Genomic DNA, 27,440 nt, shown 5'->3' with positions numbered 1-27,440 from the left:
TCAAATTCTGCAAAAAATCTCATGTATCATTAATTTATGCGTAAAATCATAAGTTTGCTCTAATTAATAAAATAATGCCCCTGAACTGCTAATTTTTGTTTCACATACTGTAGATAACATCACATTTATTTTCTTATGTATTCTATTGTTTTCTAAATTTCTTATGTATTTCTTTGTTTTTCGACTTTTTCATTGTTTTTTCAATGGAAAATGTTGGGGACTTTATTTTGACCATAAAAAATATAAAATTCATTGATTTTAAGCAGTAAAAGGAAAAATGATACATTTATGAATTTTGGCTAAAAACACTATTTGCATTGGATTTGTACACAAATTCACGTTTTTGAGTAATTTTGGGTATGCATGCACTTACGAAATGTAGCGTAATTTCGGAACCGCGTACCCGGGGGTCTTAATTTTGGTCTCAAAAGTTGCGCGAGACTTGAAAGTAAAAAGCCAGTGAGCGACGCGGTCAAAAAATCTTGCGCGGCGGATTTCTTGCAAAAAATGTCAGGGGGGGCTGAATCAGCCCCCCCCCCCCAGTCTTTTTAGGGTTAATTCCAAAATATCCTCTAATTTATCTATTTCTATCCTTTTCATTTAAGAATTCACATAGGTAAGACAAACAAATAAAATTTGTTACCTTATTTTTACTATCCATAAGATCTTGCTAAGATGCATTTTAAAATCAATCTTTGCATTCAAATTTGAGATCATATTTTTAGAAAACTAAACAGAATTACATGTACATCATATGATATATTTATTTTTTAGAGTGTTAGGATATCAGTACACCAAGTATTTCTTCTTGGTGACATCAAATATAAAATCATAAATGAATCATATACATTGCAAAGACATTTTTATCGAGAAAAAAATGATTACCATCAAGATAATTTTGCAACTTGTGAAGAATGCAAATAGGGCTTTTAACATGCTGTGAACTAATGCCATATTTTCTTCCTTTTTCATTACAAAAATGTGTGTGATTACAAATATCTGTAAAATCAATATCTAATATTTCTAAAACATTTCAAATCTAAACTTTATCAACATCTTTCATTTAAGACAATAGAGAATTAGAAAAAATCTGATAAATATGCACATCAAACAAACTTCACAAAATAGTGTCTTTACAAATATAGTGCAATCAAAATTTGATTCCAGATATGTCGCTGTACACAAAGATTTACAGGAAAGATGATGTAAAAATTTGTCTAGAATTTACCATTTTCAATATGTTACAAATCAAAACAATAAATATACAAATTAAGGAAAATATTACATAAAACCATGCATGAGACAAGCCTGTAAAACCCCCGTTGGTAGGGATATAGGCATGAAAAACATAGCAATCCAACATGCATTAATCATCATTCTTTTACACAAGAACAAACTAATTTTAATTACTATTCAGTTCTAAAATATTGATATTTCTAAACCATTGAACAACTGCATTTACATCTCTACATATGCATTTAACTTAAGCAAATCATATGAAGTTAAATAATATTTTTCTTTCTACAAAATGGAAAAATATGCATTTTGACAATGAACTGAAAATCCTGTTCAACATGGAAACTACATGTAGTAATACCTGAGCCTTTTTTTTTTCATGTGCAACAAGGTAAGACTAAAAAGAACCCTTAACAGATAAATGGCTAATCCCAGGGCTTGAGTTGTAACTTTCAAATCCACTCCATGGTGCGAATAAAGCTAAGTAACATTACTAAAATGACACATTTTTATCAAGTCTCTTTTACATTGTAATCACATAACATGCTCTCTTCATTACAAATTACTGCATTCTTCAAAAGATAAGGGAATTACACAATTTGTGCGAATACTGAATCTAGACCAAGCATGGATTAGTTAATCCCATTGGTATTTATAAGTTCATCTTGTTACATAGAATTTGGAAGAAACATTAGAGAAGTCGTACACCTTCAGTAAAAATCATATTCATTATGTTTTCTAGCCTGATATAAATGTTATCAACAAAAGCATTATTACTGAATTTTATGATTTTATGACTTTACCTGGAATTACAACAAGCCTTTCTTGGAGGGAAAAAACAACATGGACACACAAACCATACAATTAACCACAATGAATAAATAGCTGCAAACTAAATACTCACACAGCAATATCAAATACTAATTATTTCAATATGGCAATATCATTTCCACCACACTATTTAAAAAAATTCTTTTAAGATTTCAATCTAGACATATCATGATAATATAGCAAGTGAATATGATATTAATAAAGAGAAACTTCTAAATGGAATGTAACGGCACATTTCATCCAACAAAACGTACAAAAAGAAACATCAAACAAACAAAAAAGGTATTTACTAAATTCTTCAGTGTCGTCGATAAACAGGTCAGAATTCTGGGAAAGACATTTTGACAGATAGCTAGAAAAATTCTCAGTTTTTAGGCACCTGTACAAGTATACTAATAGCGTACACTGTAGGAAGGCGAAGAGTGGCAAAGAACTACTTCTCTTACAAATGCTACCAAACTGCCCTAAAGCAAAACATTTACTACTTAAGAACAATCCATCTCAACTACACACTTGTACATCAGTTCGTAAAAAAGGCAAACATTCTACTTGTACACCTAATAACAAATTGTAACAAAATTTCACCAGGTAATTAAAGTAGAAAAGGACTGCTGCTTTTTCCCGTATTTATATACATAAATTTATCTCACTGTCAAGAGCGTATCTACATGTACACTCTATGTAAAACTTTAAATAAATTTTATGTATCAGAATTTGGCTAACATGACTTCAAAAAAAAAAAATGGACAGTGCATAGAATCGAAATTTCATTGCCATCATTTCATTTTACTAGTTCGCCATTTCGTTACACATTTTCACCAGTATCCAAAGAAAAATATTGCTAACTTAAAAAAAAGGCAAAGTTTATACCTTAACATTAAATAAGTATTAAACAAACCAAGTGAACATAACAGAGTCTAATGATGCCCCAAAAATAAAATAATATGCCTCTACTTTTGAATTGTTGTGCATACCAGACATTCTATTCAGACCCATTCCCCTCCCTGGTCTGATATTGCACTGTAGAACAAATGATTGATTTCAAAGTAACCTTTTCTAAATCCAAAATATGTATTTGACATTATTTCTACAATCTATCAGCGCAATTAGGTCATTTTCATCACACACTAGCATGATTGTATTAGGTTATGTCTTCATGAAATCTGCAGTAAGAACTGAATTCAATTTTAATTTGATCTGCAATACAAAACTCAGTATTTCATTGACCCAAAATCCTTTCTTTATTCTGAAATATTTCCAATTGTCAATTTCCATGTTCCAAATAAGCAGAATTCATTAACGCGAATCTGAAAATTCAAATATTTCTCTCTTAAATGCTGATGAAAACTATATATAATTGCTATGTCCTATTCTACAACACACGTTTCATTTCATCGGTGGTTTGTAACATTTCCTTGTCCACATAAAACATTCTCCTCTGATTTAAACATACTTAGGCGAATTTCAAGAAACAAATTTTCATTGACTTTTGTTTTAGGCTACTGAAATTCTTGGATCTGATTGGCTCAGAATAAATTTGTCGGTGAAAATCAGTCAAGATGCTTCGTGAAACACTCCCCTATGGAGCATTTCATGAAAGTCTTGGTCAGATATTTCATCAAAGTATGTTTAACAAACAGTTACCATAGTTACAGTGCTTCTCAGCCAATCAGAATCAAGGAAAGCTGACAACTCCCTGTTATATGAAATGCTCCCCGGGTGTATGAAGAGCCAAATACCAACAAAACAATGGTTCCTATGGAATTGATGATACAAATATTTGAGAATAACAACAAATATTTTTGTATATTTTACAAAACCCCGGTGGTTGCTAAATCTGTCATAATAACTTAGAAACTACTTTCGTCAATCTTCTACCAAGATAAACTTAGCCTAGGAACTCAGAATCTTACAGGCTCATATGGAATAGTATTCTTCTAAAACCCTCCAAAGTACTCCTATTGTGAACCATATTACAGCAAAAAATACGCCCATTGCTTGTAATAAAATCAAAGTGGCTATTTGCTACAAGCTACAGAAATCCTTTCATCTGATCGGCTCAGAGAAAATTTGTTGGTGAAAATTACGGACAGTGCGCTTCATAAACACACCCCTGGACGTCAATCAAGTGCTCAAAGTTCACATCGCTCACTCTCCTCACGATATAGTCACAAAAGAAAATGGTGATTGTCATGGTTGATTTCATTATTCCATAGATATATACACACAAAGACAGAAACAATGTCGATTACAATTTGTACATTTCATTTTGAGCTGCCGTTGCTGCCCGTAGCAAGAGTGATGGTAGAATTGACAGTTGTGGGTGTTGATGACGGGCTCTTCTTAATGTCGATGCCATCGCCGTTCTCTGTGATGCTGTCTGAACTCATTGATATCCTCTCCCCTCTACTGTCTACTTTATCTACAAAGACACAAAATACATAAAAATTGAATTTAAAACCCAACAATAAAAGAGTATCGAGATAAAAAATTAGCCTGAATCACCGTTTAGTGATTGATAGCCCCCCCCAAAAAAAAAAAATTTCACACGAAAATTGCATAATTAGAATAAAACTACAAAACACTGTTTTGGGTGGGAAAAAAGAAGATTCTGTCTCGTACGTTGTATCTCGGGCAATGTGCATGCTGTGTTTCATTGGGACCAATAAGTCAACTGCTGAGATCTCTATCACATCCCAATCCATTTTATCGGGGGATTTAAGAGTAACAGGGAGAACAGCTTCAGATTACTGATGTGCACTTTCATATTTTGGGGTCTCAAAAAGTATAACTAAGGGTGACATATATGTCAAGAAACTCATTACAAGTAGTTAAAGTTCTCATTGGGCAACATCAACTGTTAAAGACATTTTTCCTTAAATATTTTTTCAGTCAGTTCATCAAGAAATTCTGTTCACTTTTCGAATAATAAACATTGTATGTTCATCAGCACCACCCATAGTAGTTACTGTCAAGATACTTACCCATGACAGCGATAGGCGTTTCTCCCGTCGCCGAGGCCACTTTGTGCTCGATAAGATAGAACATGTATTCGTCATAGAGAAGCCGTATCAAATGGAAGGATCCAAAGCTGGCTGCACTACGCAATGTCAAGTCACGGATCACCATTGAGCTGCAAAGATGAATAAAAAAATTTGCGTTCTATACAACATTCTGACAGGAGGAAGTCTGGTTGACCAAAAAGGACATCATCTCTTGGTATTAAATCAAATTAATTACCACATGCTTCTACTTGTATATTTGTTACTTGTAATTTTGCAAAGGTTTATTATCAAATGAGCTATCATTTTAGTTCATTGAACATTCTTTTAAAGAGTAAATTGAGCATTGAGGGTTGTTATTTAAAAATGTAAAACCAAAGTCATCTCCCTCCACCCCCCTTCTAAAAATAAATTTTATCAACATGTTTTTTTTTTTAATTAAGGCAGGCCTTCATGCATTCCCTTGCCTTATTTCAATCAATTATCCAAAACAATATTAATCAAAGGAACAAAACAAAAACTTCTTTGAAAAGTAATGCATTTCCTTTACACTGCCCTGAAAAAGCAAGAAGAAAATAGTGACAGATCAACAAAAATTGAGTAATTGATTTTTTTTTTATATTTCAACTTGTGTCAATGCGTTTCTGGGCAAAAGCGTAAGCAAGCAAGAACAAAAATTCAGCTAAGAGATTTTTAAGTCAAGACATCGCAGTTCTTCATTGGAATCAGTATACTATTAAATGATAGTTACAAATACATGTAGCTCTGTACAGAAAATAAAATTTTCACACTTGCTTCCTTTTACAATCTTACGGCAGCATACATTCCATGTGTTTCCACTCTAAATTCAAATATCTGTTGTTTTCGATACCTGTAGAAAGACCACTTGAGAAGAAATTGACGTGCTGCTTTGGCGAAGTACGGTGAGCCTTCATGGGGTTCCAGCACCTGGGTGACCACACCCTTCAGCCACGCCGCCCACTGCTCCAGGGAGTTCTGCTGCTGTAACGTCCTCTTGAAGTCCTGCTCCAACTGCTGGACTACTGAATCGTCACACTGGCAAACCCATGAAGCTTGTTCCTGCAGTTAATAATAAATCAATAATAATAAATAATAGTAAATAATAGTAAAAGTAATAACAAAAAAAAATAACAATACTACTACCAATAACAATAATACTACTAATAATATAATAACAATACAATAAAAATTATTATATAATGATATAATATAAATGAAGATGTACATGTATTACTGATTTCACTTGATGACAGCATCAACATTTTCAATCAAGAACATACTTGCTTATGTAGCGCTCGTTACTTCTTAATTCCTGCCAGGTGCCCATTTATGTCACCTTGTTAGAGAGCAACACAACTGCACAATACAAATTTCTTGGGGGGGGGGGGGTGGCACAAACTGACCTAACCCAATAGGGACACACCTCCTAAAGCCAGCAGGTACTTGCTATTTCTAACGTAAGGTACATTATCATAGTACAGCAAATTGATTGCGTTTCTTCCAGTAGCTTATAACAGAACCAGAGCTGCCAACCTTTTAAAGTAAAAAGTAGTAGTCTAGAAGCTCAAAAGTCGTAATTTTGATCTAAAATTCTTAATTTCAGATGCGCCACACAGTACTATAAATTTCTTTGAAGAGGTAATATAAAGAACAGTTTTCTTAAAAAGAAATTAATCCTCTTTCTTTTAAGGTTAAGATTCAGAATCATCTCTGGCACTCTTTTGCTTTAATTTATGATAAATCACATTCAGAGTGATGTAAACAGAGATACATGTACATGATCATGTGAACAATAAGTATTATTGGCCACCTTCAGATGAGTTCACAACTGCCCAATGTATTACTATATAGTATTAAATATAAACATATTTATTTGCCCTAAAATGAGTAATAATTATAATCAAAAGCATAATAGCATAATTTGACATGAAAATCTTAATAATGATGACCTTTTCTTAACAGTTGGCAGCTCTGCAGAAGCTTATATCTTTCCAATGACAGCAAATTCAGTGAAACTGTCGGGAGTTCATAAAGCTGGTGGTAAGTTACATGTGACTTAGCGTCTTGTGATCCTTTCTTGAGGTAAATTATTTACTGCAAATTTTCATTGGTGTTGATTTAGCTTCCAAGGATCACCAGTCATTCGTAAAGTCACTCCTAACTTATGGACCGCTTTATGAAACGTCCACCAGAGCCTAGATTTCTTCTTACCTGTACATTAGCAAAGTCTACCCTGTTAAGATCACTGAGCATCTGGTTTATCTGTGACGTGTTCTGCAGGACAGCCCTGGCAGCCTGGGCCAGATGGTTGAGGGAGGTATACCTACGCAGAGTCTGGGCAAAGGCTGTTACAGCTCCAGCCTGCAGGAAGGTAGGAGGGAATAATGAAACATACGATTCCAAATGGGCCCCGTAACACAAAAGGTTAGTGTTTAGTCGCAAAATGAAATGGCCTCTCAAAACCATTGTTGCACATTTTGTTTAGTGCACTGACCTGGGACCGAATTCTGAAATTGCCTTTTAGAGAAATAATCTTGTATCTTCAGAATTACAATAAAATCCGTATTCGGAAAATTCTTGTATCTTTTCCTATAAATTTTACTGAGCTTGTATTACCTCAGAGCTATAATGTTGCGTAAAGCTAAGAACGGCGCCTATATATCTCTGTGCACAAGATAACATATCGAGATAAAAGGTATTTCAAAAATTCTCTTTGCATTCTGTTAACTAAAAGATGGCTATTTCATCAAGTATCTTATAAACTCACTTCCTTTAGCACGATACTCTTCTTGTCAGAAATTTTCATCGTTTCAGCGAAAATATTGTTGTGTCACTGCAAGAAGGCCACTAACACCACACTTACGCGCATCGCTTGCACGCAAAATCACCCTCAGCAGAACTCTTAAGTGCATTGCAAAAGGGCGTTTCTACACCGATGCAGTGCATGAAAATGTTTGGCTAAGGGCATTCTTGCACCAGCACAATGATATGATTGTTGTTACCTTTAGACTGAGCATTTCTGGCGGACTGTTGGACATGCTATTCCTTAGCCAACCCTCTAAACTCTTTGCAAAATTCCTGATAGCTTGAGTCAAGGCACCTGGAAAACGGAAAATAACATTCATTGAATTAAAATCTACTTCTTGACTCTCTCTAAAATGGTACTTTTGTGGAAAAGTACAAACATGACAGCATTGAAAGACGAGTCTAGAATGAGAGCGATATCAAACAAACTGAAAATGGGAATATATTCAGCAGTAAGAATTTTTGCTTCTACGAATCTCAAGAATCTTTGCTTCCATGTAGTTTGCCACACTTCAAAACAAATCAGTCTTCTGAAGTCGGTGTATGTAAGATGTCACGAGACATTGTCATGTGGCGTCGTGATGCTAAACCCATATGTCGCGAATTTGGTCTCAAAAGTTGCACGAGGTTTCAGAGAAAAAATCATCAAGTTTTGCGGCACTTATCTTTGCGTTTCAGAAATTATCACGCGAAGCGTTGAGGGTGGCCATCATGCCCCCCCCCCCCCTCCAGTCCTTAGGGTTAAGTCAGCATATTAAATCTTCCATAAGTAGAAAATTTGGCACAGTCACATCCTCATTATAAAAAGCATGTTTTGTTCAATTCATTGAGGTTTAAGTTCAACCAGGTCAAACTTATTTTTGCAGTCCCAAAAATCTGTCTTGGGCAGTCAACAGGAGGTCTACTTTTGTTTTTCATGGAAATCTTTTTCAGATGGCCATGACAAAATTTAAAGAAACTCAAATTGTTTCAAATCCTGATATCTAATTACAGTACTTGATTGTAGATGCAGTAACAGTAAAAAAACGATTTGTGTGAGAGGATATATATTCTGCCAGTGTAAAAAAAAAAAATGATTACGGAGTCTGTAAATTTTGTAGAAAATATCATATAATTGAAAGAACACCTTGAAAATCCATATTTCATTGTTTGAAATAGATATCTGAAATAGAAATCATGAATATTACACTGATACTTACTGGGGATAGGTCTAAGGACATCTGGAATTAAGACCTCAACTAGGCCTTGGTATAGGATATGATCGTAATGTTTGATGTAGGTCTGGATCGGTACGAGTTTACACAGGGCAAAGAGTTTTTCTTTCGATAGCTGCTTCTCTTGCTCTTCATCTCTGTTAAAATGAATGAATGGAAAAAAGGAAATGACTTTCTGAAATTGTTTACCATTCAAATGCATGCCATGGATAGTTACACAACCCACGATTTTGGATTACAAATAAAGGTCATTTTCCGGTTCCATGACATTTGCTCCAGCGACAATTGCTATGCTGTGGATTCCACACACTAACGGAATTACTAACTTTCATACTTAAAACTATACCCTATCCTAAACCTAACACTAAACATAAAACCCTAACCCTATACCTTAGACAAAATAAAGCTCAGAGCAATTGTTACTGGAGCAAATGTTGTGTCACCCATTTTTCCGTAAATCAATTATTTACTGTGTATATACTGGATCTGTCAATTTAGAAGACTTCTCATTCAAACTTACAACTCATCTTTTCATAATTATATTTTCCATCAAACTAATAAAAAATATAGAGAAATCGTATTATCTACATTGGCAAAATTTATACCAATATCAATACGTATGATTCAAATGAAAATGGATGTTCTTAGGATGAATTATTTTTCTGTACTTTAGGAAAGACAAAACAAAATCAACTTACAACACTGTATCTGGCAGCGGACACCTCCAGAATGTATGCCATAGCTGTTCGATAAGCGGGAATTGTAGGTTAACTACAACGTCAAGTATTGACTGAAAAGGAACAGAGATTTTACATAAAAGATAAAATAAGTGTTTCTCAAACTAAGCACTGAATGAAATGCATTATTTGTCTTTTTGAAAGAAATTCTATACAAACCTTTTTCCCCAAAAAGAAAGTAAAACTAAAGAAATATATTTTTCACTACATTTTCTTCATTTTTTTAGGAGATTGGGATAAGAGGAAGGGAACATTAAAATAAATCCTTTCGGAACCTTGATGCTATGATGAGTGTAAAATTGTTTTAATTATCTATAAAGAGAAAATATTAATAGTATAAAACAAACGGCAGTAAGACCAAATTGATAGTAGACCAACTGGGTTTAGCCCATGTTGTAGGAGTAAAGTAGACCAACTGCTTGTAGACCACATGAATGTAACCCCCCCAGAGTTCTGCTTACCTCACAATGTTCACGATATAAAGACTGAAAGACATCGACATCTTCTGCATCCAAACCATCGGGCAAGAGATCCGTAGCCACGATAAGCTCCTTGAAGTCCGGGAGCACCTGCGTGGAGTCGCCCAAGAACTGTTGGTGCTGCTGAGTTTGTGATGGCACATGGTCACCGGAGTTGCCCCCGGTCCCTCCGGCGTTGGGGCTACCGTCCTCCGGTTTGCCACCCATGGGGGAAGGCTTGAACCTGCATTGTAAGAAGTACAATTTTAAAAAGGATGTTACACATAAGCCGGTCATAACAAAAATAATCAGCAAATCATAGACCGGGGGGGGGGGGGGGTTTCAAAGGTAGATAAGTGGGACTCAATCCCAATGCACTTTACACAAATCTAACGAAGATGCAATTTATGAACAAATCATATTTCATATTAAATATAAAAAAGTTCCGAAAAATTCTGCTTTGCTGCAAGCTTTGTGGTAGAAGTAAAGTCCATTCCAAGTCACAGCCAATGTGGCATCATAAACCTCCAAAAGGGAGGCTTGAAATAGACTATAATTTGATTTTATTATTCATACCACTATTACAATTTCTTTGAAAATCGATCACAACAGATTGTTAAGAGCGTGAGCGCCAGGCTTTCGAGTCATGATTAAATGCCAATGTGTGCATGATATATGACCCATAACCTCATTGATGCATATGCTAAAGCGCATCCTCTGAGCATATTCCGACCAATGCAGTGTTTTTTACAGCTCATGCAATTGGGAATTTTAGTGTGATTTTTCATCACAACTAAATGTTTGTGAAAAACCACCTTGGTTCCTTGGTTGAATAGCTGGTGGGTTTTTCAAAGAGCTGGCTGTAAGTTAAGAGCCACTCTAAGAACGACTGGTGAACCTTTATCACAGGCTAAATAATCACAAAAGAACATTTAATGTTGGATATCATTTACCACAAGAAAGGAATACCAGTCATTCTTAAAGTCACTCTTAACTTACGAACAGCTTTATGAAATGGCCCCCTGAGGCCTGTTGCATAAAACTTTTTACCTGAGAAAACTCTGGTAAAAACTGAAAACTAAGGTTAGTCTAATTTCTGCCATTGACTTTAACACAGGGTAAAAACTCCGGTAAAAACAACCTGAGTTTTCTCAGGTAAAAAGCTTTATGAACGGCCCCCAGGTTTATGATGATTCTTTTATTTTCCTCTTAACATTCCTTCAAATTCAAGAGAAAAATCAAATGAGAAAAAAGTGTATCAACAATTGCTTTCAGATCTTCATTGATTTACATTGCTGAGTGACATTAAGAACAATGAATTACCTTTTTGCTGAGTTGATGGGCTGTTGTCTCATAGCTGTGTGACCAGTATCATCTTGAAACTGATTTAATGAGGACGTGCTCTTGATACGGATGCCATAGTAATGGTACTTTGAATTCCCTCTGGAAAAAAAAGAGGATAATTATGCTATTAAAGGTGGATTGTAATGACACATGATAAAAAACTTATAGTCTAAAACAAGCAGAGTATTGAATTATAATGATTTACATAATTGCAACCCTGTGTAACTAAAAAAGGGCCTGCCCCACCCGATACTACCCTGAGACATAATTTTGTCTTTCCTTGACTTTCCAGTCAGAAGAAAAAAAACATGAATTTCCATAGTTTGTCAGTGAGTGTGACGAATGCAAGACAAATAAGTACACAGATAAATTGAAAATTGGAAAATACCTTTAATACTTGATTTTCCAGAAGTTTCAAAAGAATTTTAACCAATCCTTGGCCCTCCTTGAATGCTTACCTCTGGAAGAAGTAACACTTGTAACAAACTAATTTCAAGAATTCTCACTCAGACGCATATGACCACCAGGATCAGACACACACACTCACCTTGTACCTAATCTCCTTGTTCTGAGTCCCAGGAAAACGGATCGGATGAGTTTACCAAACGATGCAGCGTTCACTGGATCTAACTTGTGCTCCTGGCAATGCCTCAGGTAGTGATTATAGAGGGTGCTACGGGGTAGACTTACACCTTCCGCTGTCTCGTAGTTATCTAGAAGCCATTGAACCTGTTGAGCCAGTGAGGTAGGTAGGTAAACGGTGAAAAGAAAAGAGAAGAAATAGAGAGAGTACTGCTCACTGTGCATAGAGACATGCACAAGGCTATGCCGCAGCAATTCTAGTACATGTATTACAAGTCAGGCCACATATCATGTTATCATAAATCTCCTATACGCTTCCAAAAGACTTTTGATAGCGTTACCCTTGCTTTGGCCTGGCAAGCCTTTTTCATACATGATTTCAAGGATTTCAGTCAGTACCCATCTACCTCACCTGGGTCAAGCATGGCATATGCAGTTTAATGTCTTGCAAAAAGACATTTGTACTTTGGCCAGGATTTGAACCCGATACCATGTATTTCAGTCAATCCACTGCTCTATAAAACTGATCTAAAAGGTTCAATTTTTTGTAGTATACAATTGAATGGTATTCTATGTATCACATTGTAATACATTCTTTACAAATATGAATGTATGCAAAGCATGGTATCCCAATAAAAATGTATCGTACATTCCTACATCTTTTTTAATAAGATTTAACTATTTTAAAAAATCATCTTATTTTGGTCACAAGCACAATGAACACCCACCTCTACTGTACTAATGTAAAAAAAAAACATGAGGGCAAACTTTATCAGGGGATGGACATGTACTGTGAAAATACATCCTTCATTCCCCTGCTACTTCAAGTACATTGAAATACTTCTCAAAGGTGAAACTCACTGTAGCTGGGGATGCCCTCGTTGTGTGTGTGATGGGATGCCCATCACCATCTATGCTGTGGCCTTGCACAAGGTACGTCCTCCCTGGCTGTGCAATGAGCTGGGAGCCTCCAAGAACCGAGCCACCAATGACGGACCCTCCGACCAACGTCCCGCCCATCACTCCCGTGACGGTGTTCTGCGTTCCAAGCGTCTGGAGGTTGGCCGACGAGACGGACCCCTGACCGAAGTAACTCACCGGGGTAGCCTGCGTGTACATGGTTGCGGCTTCGCTGTAAGGATAGGGGTTGGTCCTGTTTCGTCATTTTGTTTAGAGTTGGTGGCGAGATGGTAGTTGGAGTAGTATGAACACAGCACACCACACATGGTTATTTTATAAGAGACAGCGCCCCCACGAGGTGATGAGATGACAGGACACAAGAGGATACAAGACAGCAAGGTGAGGATGGAGCGATGGGGACGCACGCAGCATGGGAAGGTGTAAATGGTTGGAGGAAAGACACACGGGATTAGTTATTTAGTAGTTTTATTGCGAATACAACACCTACACCATAAACCCGGGTTTATATATATCACACCCTTGTCAATAGTATACCATCACCGGAATGGTTATAGGAAACACACCCATGCGATCTTAGGAGTATTAAGCATTCACCAGGGGAACACTAAGATTCTTCTTATAAACTCTTTCAAGCAATCATTCCTCAAGGGAGAAGCTGGTCATCTCATTCATATTAAACATTTAATCTACTTTAACTTCATGCTCTTTAATCATCAAACTAATATTACTAATCCTATTCACGTTATATAAAAATAGATTAATATCTAATTGGCATATGTAAAATAGTATCATGCATATTCTTTTTTCCAACATCTTGAAGCAAAACTGACCTTTACACATCACAGTGGTAATTTAATAAAGTTTCTCTCATACGCAAAGAAAAAAGAAACATGCTATCATGTTGGCATGCATTCAAGTCTCTGAATAGATCAATGCATTGCAAACTCGTTGTTGGCTTATTAATTTTTCATTTTGTATAAAGCTTGGAAATTATATCATAACATGAATATTTTCCTGCTGCATCACAAATGTAAATATAAAAATGAAATAAAACAAACATACTGTCAACTATTTCCCCTACAAACATCATTATTTTGTAAATAACAATGCAATATTTCACTTTAATCCCTCCTGTTTTCCTCTAGACATATAACATTTAAATTTGAAATAATTACATTAAAGGGAAGGCTTTGTTTGATTCAATTAGTCTGGATGCTTTATATACATTTTAATCAATGACATGAAAACAAAGAAATTGTGATTATTATATGGATGAACAAAACATTAAAACACAAATTATCAATACTGCACATGTGCATGATTGCGCTAAAGAGAAAATGGGTGGAATATTTTGGCAATATTTCCTCTACATAATTTAATCAAAAATTAAAATTATATCCAGGTACATGCAGTCAGATGCCAAAATGATAATGTCTAATAAAATGCAGTTCTAAAAATGGTAACATTAACTTTCTATCCAAGTTCTGGAAAGTTGGCATGATTTAAAGATTTTTCATGAGTAAAGAAAATTGGCAATAGGTGAATCTTATTTGAACACTGCACTAGATGTATAAAAAATATTGTTTTTCTCGTATATCATTATCACAATCTTGGATTACATTCCGCGACAGTGAGACATGCACATGCACACTAATATTACACATCATGCAAGTTAGTATGATAGCAGATTAAACACATAACAGATGGGTGCAAATGGACTTGAATAGCTCTACAACTTTATATGAATACAAGCATACCCCCCAATAAAATTATTGCAAATGAAAATAACATGGACCCATAATTTGTACGAAGAAACAGTGGTTTTTATTCTAATCCTGAGTATTAATCAAACTATTAAAGCTTATAAAACTTACAATTTGGAACAAATAATACAAAACATATGAAGATGTGAATTTGATATGAAAAATTAATTTCAGCAAAAAATATGAAGGCATCTAATGCTTTGTGTAAATTACTATAGATAACGCTTATTTGTTAAACTGTGAGAATGAAAATGGAACATTCAGAACCCCCATTGTAAGTGCTCAATATATTTTTATTTAATTATTATTATAGGGCAGAGAGCATATCTTTAAAATAAAATCACTGTATGAGCTCATTTCAAGATTCAAGTGTGTGATGTGAGTTATGACAAACAAAATTTGGTTCAAAAGAAAGGAAATTATAAGTGCACTGCATTGCAAGGCAGGAAAAAAAATCAAGAGCAGAAATTGTAACAGATGAAAATACAAATAAAAAGTAAGATTCACACATTCTAGCAATGCTCGAGTAAAAAAAAAAGAGGGCAAACTGAAAATCAGAGAGAAGAATTGGAAGAAGAAAAATAAAAAACTAGTGCAGACAAGATTCATCACACATCTATATTGATCTCTTTTTGAATGAGCTCACATAGCGCCGTTAGCATAGATGGAATTGGTGTGTCGGTGATCGGGCCCCTGTACGTACTGCACTTGGCCTTGATAAATAGCGGGCTGGCTAGCCCGCTGGACCTGGGCGCCAGAGAGGGTCGTCTGCAACGTCACTGTGGTGCCGGAACTAGGCGTGTCCATCACTTCTGCTACATGGAAAATGGTGAGACAGAAAGAGGGGGGTGAGTGGGATAGAAAGAGAAGGAGAGAGACAGCAAATGGCCAAACAAAGATATAAAAGTTCATTATTTCTTTTTATTATCCCATAAAAAAAAAGTATGGATGATCTGATCAGAATTAAAAGCACTCTACTATCATTTGTTGTGATGAATGCAAATCCAATGAACATGCATTTATCACAGCAAGTGGTAGTCAAAGAGAATAATGTTTGAATATGAATCAAACTTTAAGGTTAACCGTCCACAAGAACTACTATAAATTCCAAGTTGTTAGGTATCACTTCAAAGGAAAAAGAAATACACTTTCTTGTTGGGATTGGGTACAGCACAAGCCGATGTTCCAAGTTGGTTATAGAAACAAGGACATGATTGTTATACATTTGCCATGGCAACCAGTGTTAGAGTGGTGAACTGTACGTTGAAAACTTAATGGAATATCAAATGCATTACCTGATGGAAATATCAATTTTGGAAGAAAAGGATTGTATAGTGAGAAATGTAAAGCATCCTCCTATCCAACATGTTTCTAATACATGCATGCAAATTACTTCAATATATCTTAAAAATCCAAACCCATCCTAATAGGAAATTAATTTTACAATACAAGGGAAAAGCCAAAAGTGACATCCAAAAGAGTCGACAACATTATACACTCACTACTTCTGTATTTTATTATATGAAATGAGATCTTCAATTTTTAAGCATGTAGATTTGATAACAAAGAAATTCTTTACAGAATCATGGTGATTTCAATAATGATACATGTAATTCCACTGTTCATGATGCAGTTAAACGGTTTGAGGACGTTTGGGACATTGTTCTGTACTGCTTGTGAAAAACTTTAAAAAGGCAACTGTTTTGTGAAATCAAGCAATAATGAAAATATTGGCACTTTAATAATCTACATCCATTATCTTGAAATATCCAGCATTCTTCCACTTTTGAGTTATCTTGCTTTATTCTAATCATCTTGCTTTATTCAAATCAACTTGTTGTTGGGTGAATTTGGCTTTAGAGGAAATGGTTTTACTAACTTGCTAACTGCAAGAACTGTTGGTTTGGCTGGATGGTATGCGAGGTGGGCTGGATAGAGTGGGCGGAAGCTGGCTGTGCTGCGATGATCGTTGTCTGTGAAGGCTGGTGCTGTGCTTGCTGTGCTTGAGTGGTACCCGATACGGTCTGCATTTCATTCACGAAACTCTGTGTTGCCATAATCCACTGTCAAAAGGAGAACAAGAGAAAATAACTGTCAAGTTTAGGAGGAGATTAACAACTCAACTTTTCAAATAAACCTACATGTACAAAGGTTGCTAAGGAAAAGTTGCAATGACCAACACTTGGTAGAAGAAACTCCAAGGGGGTATGGGTTTATACCATAATAAAGCTCTTTAATATATTCTTATAGATTATATAATTAAGGACTGGAAAAATGATAGTCAACCTTGTTTTTTCCAGTTTATTTTGGTTGAACTGGTTGAAGATTATTAAATATGCAGATATTCTAACTATTTACATGCTATGAAATTGATCTGAGATATTAATCTACTGTACTCAATTTGTCTTTAACAGATGTTTTTTGCTCACAGAACTTGCTTATGAAGTACCAAAATATAAGCCTCATACTTTGGCACTTCATGTATATACGTAAACTTATCTTTTATCAAGTCATTCTAAATTCTGTGAACCCATCAAGGCTCATTTAATTACAAAAAGTGTCCCCACTATTTTACTTCAACTCATACTCACCTTCAGATGCTAAATAATAAGAACATACAACAGCAACTTTTTCCTCCACTTTTATCGTACCTGGATATACAGCTAAAGTACCGGTATTCATTTTCACCCACATGTATACATAATGCTCTGTACATTATATTTTATGTGATAAATGCACTTTTTTATGCATACATTTTTTGGTGTAATCAAGATCTCCTTCAAGCATTTAATGCCTTGCAAGCACATACACGTAATCATTTATACATTCAGCTACTAAATACAGAAATAGTTTTAAAAAACTCTCAAAATTTAAGATTCAAGCAACATTTCGATCAAAATAGCTACGATGATCTACTGCATGTGAAGGATATGTTAATGTACATCTTTAATATAAAGCATGGGACACCATACCGAAAAATGATTAGGAAGAAAGACCCGTACATGTACAATGGGCATTTGAAAATGAAGCAGTATGATAGGAAAAACAATAAGAAAAGAAACAATGATTACACATACATGTAGATGAGAGAGAAACGTACCTCTGTTAGTTGGACTCAGGCGATAGATGAAGAAAGAGTGAGTAAATAGGATGTCTCAGAATGATATGACTGGCCTTGACTACAGGTGGGTTCATGAAGCTTGTGTGGCCATAATACACTTTAAAGTAAAAAAATGAAATGTAGAGATACAATGTAGAAAGAAAGGGAGAGAAAAGATCCCAGGTCAATTACCACACTAAACAGAAAGAGAGGATCGTCTTGTCGGTGCAAAAACGCCCTTAACACCACATTTCCGTGCATCACACGCATGCAAAAACACTCTCAGCAGCACGGAATAGTGCATTGCACAAGGGCATTTCTGCACCAATGCGGTGCAAGAAAGTGTTTGTCAAGGGCATTCTTGCACTGACATGACGACATATCCTTGTACACACAATGTGAACATAAGAGATTGTTAGAGAAGAGCATAATAGGAAAATGTGTGATATGATATACCAGGCCTGGATATACTATACACCAAGAAAGCATGGATTAGAATGAAATTACATGAGCTACACATATAATGTACCACATGCTGCCCGTTTTATGGATGAAAAATACTTGGGATGTGAATGGGTTACGACTGAGGAAAAGGTGTTGAAATACATGTACATAGTTATGAAGATCAAAGCCGGAACAGGTTTATCTGACAACAAAATTTGATTTTCAAGTGCTTTCAAAATGAACCATTTGTACATAAGTTTAGGATATTGGGTGAAAGTCCACTTTTTATACCAAAAAGTTTTTTTCCAGGAAGTATGAAAATCATCAATCGTATCTGCAGTGGCAGATCGGGGGGGGGGGGGGGGGAATCCGGCCCGTGCCCCCCCCCCTCCCTTGAGAGAAAAAAATGGCTTTCACTCATACAATAGCTCTGCATGTATTCATTAGAAAATCAATCGGATTTTCTATTGTTTTGAGGGGATTGACATTCACTGTAATTAAGGGTGTTTGTTCTTTTACACCTCTTTTTTTAAAGTTTACATGATTAGTTTACATTTAGGTCAAGAAAAACCAACTATATTAACACATCATAAATCCTGTTTTGCAAAATCAATGATATGTATTGCAGTTTGTCTAAAGTAGAGCACATTCTATATCCTGTTGCAATTAATCTCATTCAAATGATTTCCAAGTAATGCTAGCTACGGTAGCTAAAATAGACCATTCACTGAAGCATCAAACTTGAAAGGAAGCATGAAGGTAATTTCAAACACGGATGCAAAGGTGCCAATTACCAAATATACATGTACATGTTGGTGCCAACAATCAACAAACTTAATAATTTGAATGTTCGGGAAATAATATAACCCAAGTAATAATATTTAGAACACAATAAAACTTTTGGCAAAATTACAGGGTACATGTAATTCCTTTCCAACTAAATTCATGTACTAATATTTCAAGTACACGTATGGGCAAATACTGGCTAAAAGTAGGCCCTATTTAGGAAATCGAAGACAAAATAAATGGGGAGCGGATGGTATATAGAAGAACTCAGCAATTATTTTTTAGAAACTTTATAAACATCAAAAGTGTCCAAAACATTTGGAATCAACAATTCTAAAGTAATCCACACTAGTTTTGTCTACAGAATGTGAATTTCACTCACCTTTTTTACAAAATGTTATTTTTAAAATCTATTTAAGAATGACTGATTCAAAGAGAGTCATCTCTTCTCCCTCCCATGATGACCCCCTATTTCTTTAGAAATTAATCCTGTATCATTAGTGGTTTGAAGGTAATACCACACTGTGCCTTTCCTTCAACTTGACTCACTGACCCATTTTGACAACAAAATTACTCATCAAGTTGATACACACTTTTACTGGGCTGTTTCGCTCAACAACATCGACCTGTGTAGGAAATATGTGAGGGCGACGGGCAATTTCGCCCTCATGAGACAGCCCAAATTGCGATTAAAATTCCCCCAAAGTGCATACTTTGGGGCGACCATTCTTTGTAGAGTTGCCCCAAGAGCTGTCACAAACAATATTCAAGATTATTTAGAAAATCATTATTGTAACTGGCAAAATAAATATGTATGCTTGTTGCCCCATAAAAAGTAGCCCTGGAAATGAATGACATAGTCCCCCAAATTCTGCAATCGTTCCAATGTGGAAAAAAAATATAGTCCCTAAAAAATAAAGCAAAGGAGTACTGCAAGTATGATGCAGTCATATTTCCAAGGGTGGGGAGGGGGGCAAATGGTTAGTGGGGGAAGGGGCATCACACAATGCTCAGCAATTATACTTTTTTCATGAATGCATTGACTACAACATACATGTACAACTAATCGCCAAAATCAAGCGTACAGCTAATAGCTAACTTTTGTGTTACAGGACTCTGATGATGAATTTGCCTACTTTTTCAAATTTCAACCCCATATCTCTAGAGAATGGAAGGAGCAAGGGTTTGTTGAAAGACTGCATGAACTTTTATTGCTTGACTGTTCGTATCTGTAGGACTATATTATTAACTACATGTACATGTATATTTTATGCAGTAAATGTAGGCAAACGATGAATGGAAGCTATAAAAGGTCTTTATAGGCATGGACTGCAACAATCATAATTCTTTATGGGTTGGATATTCACATAGGTTTGATTGTATTGTACATGTAGGTTTGCATCACTTTTAGGGTAAAAATAGGTATTTTCTTCTTAAGTTTACATGCTATTTTTTCCATGAAAGGAGTATGTAGTGCTGGGAAAAATGTCAGAGGAACAGAGACAAAATCATGATGCATTTAGCCATCCTTCAAAAAAGGGGGAAATTTAGTTAAAGTGACTTTACAAATACATGTAAAGGTGGCAGGCTACTTGCATAACCAAGCAACAGAAACAACATGGGATGAAATATGCAATTTTACAATGTGCGAAAGAAATGATCGAAGGCAAGCCTTTTCCTAACTCCAGATCCTAAACATAAAATCCAATGACAAAGCTTTTTGGTAATGATCCTGTTGATTCAACAAACTCATTGAACTTTGGCTTTCCCCATTTTCCTCATAATTCTAAGAATATGCAGTGGCATTGCATGGAGTTAAATGTCAACCCTCGATAAATGACTTCCTATACTGAGGAAATTGAATGTACTGTACAGTGTACACATGTGTATATCTGCAATACCTAGTGCGAGCATACAATTTGAAAACCATTATGAAAAATATATCCTGCAAGCTGTAAGGGCTGCCATCCCGAAACATAATTGATAGTATAAAATCAAGGTAGACTACTCTGTTACAATGGAAAGAGTGTACATGAATTCAAAGTCAGTTCCAGTGACATGTATATAGGCCTACTTATCATATTCCAGCAGTCTAAATGTATTTGCAGAGTCATTATAGCCTTTGAAATAGTCCATGAATATGATTGTACCACAATGTTTCTTGTGCATGTGTATATATGTAGTATGAATAATGATTTTTAACCAGACAAGCTTGATTCCATGCCTGTTACATTCATTGATGTCAAGTGCATGTTAAACTAAATTTGTGCATGTACACAGCCACCCTGTCTGGATGTTCGAGCATAGATCACTTGGCCTTGTTTTGCCACTGGTATGCCCATTGAACTGTACAGAACAAACATCTGGTTTTCTTTGCACAAGGGAGAGGAGAGAGCCCCACAGAGCCAACACAACCCTTTCAATCAATGCATATGAATAATTCATTAAAAATATGCCTGATATCATGCGTAGTACTACACTTTATGAGTCTAGTACTGTTGCTTGCTTTGTACTCATGACCCAATTGGGTAATTAATATTGGATTAATGAGAATTCTTTATGTGAGGGTACCTTGACAACAGACATCAGCCTGAATTGAAGATACAAAAAGCTGGCATGCAAGGTTCAGTACAGATACAAAGAATGGAATTTCTCCTCTGTACTGCCACTGTCATTCTTACTTTTTTTTAGCTTATTATATGCAGCTGGTCGTATTCTTATATCAGCTTAGAATATTGATATAACTTTTTACCTTTTTCAGGACCTTGGTGTAATTTGTAAAACAGTGTTTTTATACTGATCTTGTGTTTTTCCTGAATAAATATATTTCAATAAATAAATAAATATTACTATGAATAAGCCTAAGGCCCAATTCGCATAGTACTAACCATGTCATGATTATCTTTTTTTTTTACTGAAATAAAAGTGAATTGGATATTTTATCCCTTCTCCCACTTTTTACATGCAGTCACCAATTCTATATCAGGTAAAAAAAAGAGGATAGAACTCTATAAGGTTTTTTGTATTCCTTTTTTTTTTTTTTTTACTTATGAACAATATCACAAAGACAAATATTTACTAGCTTATCCCCCATATGTTATAACAAAAAGATGGACTGAATTTGAAGAATGTCAGGGGCTTGATTGATTTGTATACTGTCATCTGACAATCCAAGTTGTAGTTGTGATGGACTACATGTATATATTCTCAAGAATAAAAAAAAAATCAAATTGAAAATCAAATACCCATTTCAGCTTATGGAATCAACAATTATTCAAATATAAACATCCATTAAAATTTGTGTTTGACTTCATGTGCATACCAGTGTTGAAAGAATCATCTGTAATTGGTGTGGCCGATAAAGACGCTTGGAGTAGTAGCTTTTCTGCAATGTGCAGGGAAGGGCTACTGGGTATCTTCTTTCAGTATTGAAAGTGATACACTTAACATTTTTTTTAACCTTCTTGTTTTCATTTAAATCTTAAATAAATTGAAATGAAAAATATCACTAATAAATCAAAATTCTTTTTAAAAAAAGTTATCCAAAGAAACTAGGATTAACCCTGCTGACACATATAAAAAGTGAAACACGTCACTACAACTCATTCAGGGATCTAGACCCAACTGTGAAGATTTTGAAGGTTATGTTGCCTTCGTAATGCCTGACTGCCTCATAAAAACACTCAATACATTTGATATACTGTTTTACGTCCACTCATCAGTTTATTTCCTAAAAAAATGCACTAGTATGATTATGGGAATTGGCTGAAATTGCTGGTACCATACAGAAAAATTCCCAGTGTCCATTTGGTGATTTTGGTCTCATCCCACATGGATTATTCCCAGTTTGTCTACAAACCCTCCAGTCTCATTACCATTTAACTAAGGGTACATGTAAGTTCACCCTGACGAAGAGTATGATGTAAAATTTCCAGAAAGAGAAAAACATTGGTGAAAGTTTGAGGAAAGTCCATCGAAAATAAATAAATCTACCATAATTCTAGATTTTTTATTTGTGACACTGTCTATCGAGGAACTGCCCCATAAAGTGTACATATGTTGTGTAAATTTTATAAATGCATATTTTGTTAATGGTTCATCATGAGAAAAAGACATTCCATTGATTTCTATTTTAAACTACACGAAGGGGGAAGCTGCTCATTTATGATGTCACAATTAAAAGTATTAAAATTCTTACAACTTTTTAAATCTTTGATGGATTTTCCTCAAAATCAAACCTTAACCAATGTTTTTATTTTGTTTATTATCCTTATTTGATAATTTTACAATAAACTCTTTGTCAGAGTGAACTTTCCTTCTAGCCCATTTACCAATACCATTGTTTAGTTTTCAATAAAAGGCTATGTCCATTTCATTGTATCCACTTGGTCTAACACTATATGAATAAGTGGACAAAGTAGTTACTTCTGGAACAAGTGTGGTGAAGGCCAAACTGACAGACCCTGTGTTTATTCTGACAGGCAGACCAATTGCCTCAGCTTGTAGAACAAGAAAATATAACCCACACAGAAATGGTTGACCCAATATTCAATGTTTGATGTTCTTTTATGGTTAAACAAAAATGACGTTCGACAAAAAAAATGATAAAATCATGTATTCCTTGTTCAGGATCAACTTTAATTCATTTCCAATTAAAAAATACTACAAAATACAAATCACACAAAATTTATTCATATCAATATTTAATATTAGTGATGGATTAGTAAGTCTTTTTTTAAATTCATCTTGATTACTGAAATATTGTACAGAAGAAAAGCCCTTGAATATTCCCCATGCCTGTGTCATGTTTCCATTTTATGCCTGTGTTATGTTTCCATTTTATACTTTATATTTTGCCAGAAAGAAAAAGTTTGACATTAACCTTTAAAATGCACAACTAACCTTTGTGCTAAAATCTAAAATTCCTTTCATTTAAAAAAAGAAAAGATGGGTGAGATATTTCCTGCCCATGCCCCGCTCCAGCTACTACAATCACATGTCCCATACTTTTTCCTCTCATATGAAAATAAAAAAATTTCAAAAAATTATGACAAAAAATATTATTCCAAATAACAATATTCTCTGAATTCCTGGAGAAGTATCTTAATGTGGTGCAGAAAATGTTAGGTGCGTCCAATTGGGCTGTGTAAAGCAACAGAGGTTAACACTTTTTGAAATTTCGGTGCAAATTGTAAAAAAAATAGTTCAAGTTTAGGTATAGGCCTAAAAATCACAACTGCAGGAATATATTTTCCAATGGCCATTAAAAAAAAATGGTGGTGTTCAAATATTCTTTAATGTCACTCATCTGATTTTAATAAATAATGTAGGCCTACATTGCTTAGTAACTGGGATGGGTGACTGATCAACAAGAACTTCAAATGAAATAGATTCTGAATAAGCTTATCAAATGGTATCCTAATTTGCCACAATGCGATGTTATCAATCATTCATAGAAATTTTGATGGAGATGACCAAGTCTCACAGATGTAGGCCTAGATGAAATCTGTATTAACACTGTCGTTTTCCGATCTCTTTTATTAAAATGAGTACAAAATCAAATATTACAGTACTGTAGGTGAAGACGTCTCAATAACATCACATTTTTTACTGCATAAATAACTGGGCAAATTTTTACAAATTTCAATAGATGTGCCTACAGTGCCTTTCGCCTATTTACAAGGGCTGAATCATAAAAACAGGCAGAATTTCAATTTTTTCTGTGTGAAGGGGAAACAAGTTCCACCTTAAAATTCCCTTTAAAAATGTCAAAAATATTCCCTAATTCACACTATCCAGTAAATTGTCAATCACAAGTTAAAAATATCATTAATAAGAAGCCTTGATTGACAGGCCTACATGTACTTATGAAACCATATTAATGGCAACAAGAGGTAAAATACTTTAATCAAGCATGTATACAAAATCTTAAATTACCAGTACTTAAAAATAGCCCCTCAAAACATACATGTAGTCCAATGGTGATAAATATCGGCCTAAAACCTACAATACATGTACATGTACCCTAACACTGTTAGATGCCCAGAAGTCTAAAATGAACAGCAGCCAATTTTATATGAATTTTATTAATTTTTCATTTAATCTAGATCTAGATGAGAATTTTTGGCACAGACCAACATGTAGGCCTTCGGACTCGGAGTATGAATGTAAACAGGGCATGTTTGCGTACCTAAAAGTTTAAAGATTTTTTTCAAAACATGAATTTCTTTTAAAATCCACAATATTCTCAGTTGATGTTACTTTTAAAGTGATTGGTTAACATTGGTTTGACTTTTAAAAAAATCCGAGCTAGAGGTCACATTTGTCACCCATGTCTGTGATATGTTACAAAAATGAAGCCCAGAAAAAATTGCGTTCGAAAATCATTATTTAGTGCTTCAAAAATTGAAATATAAAGTGACCGGAACACCATCTTAATTTAATCCCACCTTACACTTGTGTACTAATTTAGGCGTCTAAAAGACGCCTATTTACAAAATCGGCGTTTGCCTTGTAGTCTTAGTTTTTCATTCTCAATAATGGTTGTTTTCAGGGTTTATTAGTTCTAAAACATGCACTTGTACACATGTTTCATATTGGTTTGAGAATTTTTTAAATCGGCTGCTCACAAAGTTAAACAATACCTTTAATGTGCCAAAAAAACTCATGAAAATTTTAGAGTATCATATGATTTTCTTTGGAATAATCTTCAGCAAGTCATTTTCAGATTGAACAAAAAATGGTGCCCAATGTCTGTGCACCTGTTGACTAAACACATGATTTAAACTTTTCAAGATTTTGATGAGAAAGGGTGCATTCTGATATTTACATGAAATGCCTGAAATCCAATATTTTCCACCATTTAGAGTCAGGAGTTTTTAGTGAATATCTGTCTACATGTCTACGTATTGCAGCTGGATTTTTTTTTGCAGGTCTTGTGCACAAATTTTGGGCACTTTCTAAACAAACAGGCACAATAAATTATTATGGTAACAAAAACAAAAGCTTTTAAGAAATTCATGGTTTATTTCTATACGCACAAACACAATAATTGGTGGTTAAATATGATTTAGACTACAATTAAATAACTTTTTAAATAGACACCAAGCTTAATACAATTTTCAGCCCAGCCAAAACTTGCTCAGTTGCTAGCAGCACTAGCAGAATGGCATCACGCAAATGAATCATGTGAATGAAATGGGGTGTGCAATAAAAAAATCTATCTTTCCTTGGGGGAAATGGATGCCAACTATTCTAAGTTTTCTAATAAGAAAAAAAAATGTTTCAAATGTACATTTCAATGACAGTACAGATGTGGAGCAAGGTTAATCAAATTTTAAGTTTGTGAACTCTGGACAAATTCAAGAGGGCAGGAGCGAGTCTGTGCAGGATCTGGGAATCCTGCATGCAAAGACTGCGGAAGTCAACGGCGAGCAAAACAAGGGATTGTCACAGTTAAACGAAACAAAAATGCCCTTTTCTATCTTAATAATTTTTGTAGAAATATAAAAATCAAATAAACACATCATATCCTTCTTGTAAAAATGTAATTCACTTTCAATAATTGCATTATGTTTACTCAATTACATGGATTTGACGAGTTAAAGTCATTGAAAAGTTAACGTATGCTCCAACACGCAACACGCCATGTCTGCATCCATGCATTATCGACAATCGCATTCACACCAAATTCAGTTTCCTACACAACCCCATTCCACGAACGCACTCGAAAAATTGCAAAATCGCCATTTTGAAACAACGATTCTTTTCTACAAATTATAGGAAACGAAAATATTGGTTAAATTATTTGAAAACAAGAAGAAACTAAGACTACTGAGGAATGGCTTAAAGTCCACATAAGGAACACACAACGTACACCGCATAGTATAAAAAGGAAAAAATTACCTTGTCGTTGGCGGGTAACAGTCGCCAGGACTACGGTGACTATGGCGTTTATTCTCAAGGCAACTGTTGCTAAACCTCACCACTGAAAGGCTTTTTGTATCGTTCCGCGGTATTCATTAAATCACGTTGATTTCTCCTCCCTCCCCTTTTATTTATAAGATAATTGAACCATTTGCACTATTTTGAATAAAATTTCAAATTGAGTCCAACTTGTCGTAATTTGATTCGCCTAAAATGTGTATTCGAAATTTAAGCGGCACTACAGTGCGTTGCCATGTGGACGTAGATTGG

At 34.9% G+C, this 27,440-nt stretch overlaps 1 protein-coding gene across 12 annotated transcripts; it reads right to left on the bottom strand.

Annotated features, from left to right (window-relative positions):
• Positions 1 to 940: 940 nt before the first annotated feature.
• On the bottom strand, positions 941 to 27,440 carry LOC121424147 (transcription factor RFX3-like). 12 transcript variants are annotated; one of them, XM_041619747.1, is made up of 15 exons: positions 27,150 to 27,440; positions 18,015 to 18,132; positions 16,794 to 16,977; positions 15,561 to 15,729; positions 13,092 to 13,383; positions 12,196 to 12,386; positions 11,628 to 11,747; positions 10,308 to 10,548; positions 9,808 to 9,899; positions 9,095 to 9,246; positions 8,093 to 8,190; positions 7,302 to 7,451; positions 5,941 to 6,149; positions 5,052 to 5,200; positions 941 to 4,489 (listed from the first exon to the last, which is right to left on the bottom strand). In XM_041619747.1, the coding sequence occupies exons 3-15, from the start codon at positions 16,969 to 16,971 to the stop codon at positions 4,332 to 4,334; spliced, it is 2,199 nt and encodes a 732-aa protein (XP_041475681.1). In that variant the 5' UTR covers positions 16,972 to 16,977; positions 18,015 to 18,132; positions 27,150 to 27,440; the 3' UTR covers positions 941 to 4,331. The 12 variants fall into 12 exon arrangements, with proteins under 12 accessions (XP_041475681.1, XP_041475683.1, XP_041475680.1 ...); XM_041619749.1 differs by lacking the exon at positions 18,015 to 18,132 and having other exon boundaries at positions 15,561 to 15,726; positions 27,150 to 27,439; XM_041619746.1 differs by lacking the exon at positions 18,015 to 18,132 and having other exon boundaries at positions 27,150 to 27,438.

The sequence above is a fragment of the Lytechinus variegatus genome, chromosome 11 (assembly GCF_018143015.1).
Source record: "Lytechinus variegatus isolate NC3 chromosome 11, Lvar_3.0, whole genome shotgun sequence".
Taxonomy (NCBI): Eukaryota; Metazoa; Echinodermata; class Echinoidea; order Temnopleuroida; family Toxopneustidae; genus Lytechinus; species Lytechinus variegatus.
This window is presented reverse-complemented; position numbering and strand designations above follow the sequence as displayed.

Coding starts and splice junctions, on each gene's coding strand:
- LOC121424147 (XM_041619747.1), bottom strand. CDS start 16,971: ATGGCAACACAGAGTTTCGTGAATGAAATGCAGACCGTATCGGGTACC. Junction 7,452..8,092: donor CAGAAATGCTCAGTCTAAAG/GTAACAACAATC, acceptor ACCTTCCTGCAG/GCTGGAGCTGTAACAGCCTT. Junction 6,150..7,301: donor TAGACTTTGCTAATGTACAG/GTAAGAAGAAAT, acceptor TATTAACTGCAG/GAACAAGCTTCATGGGTTTG.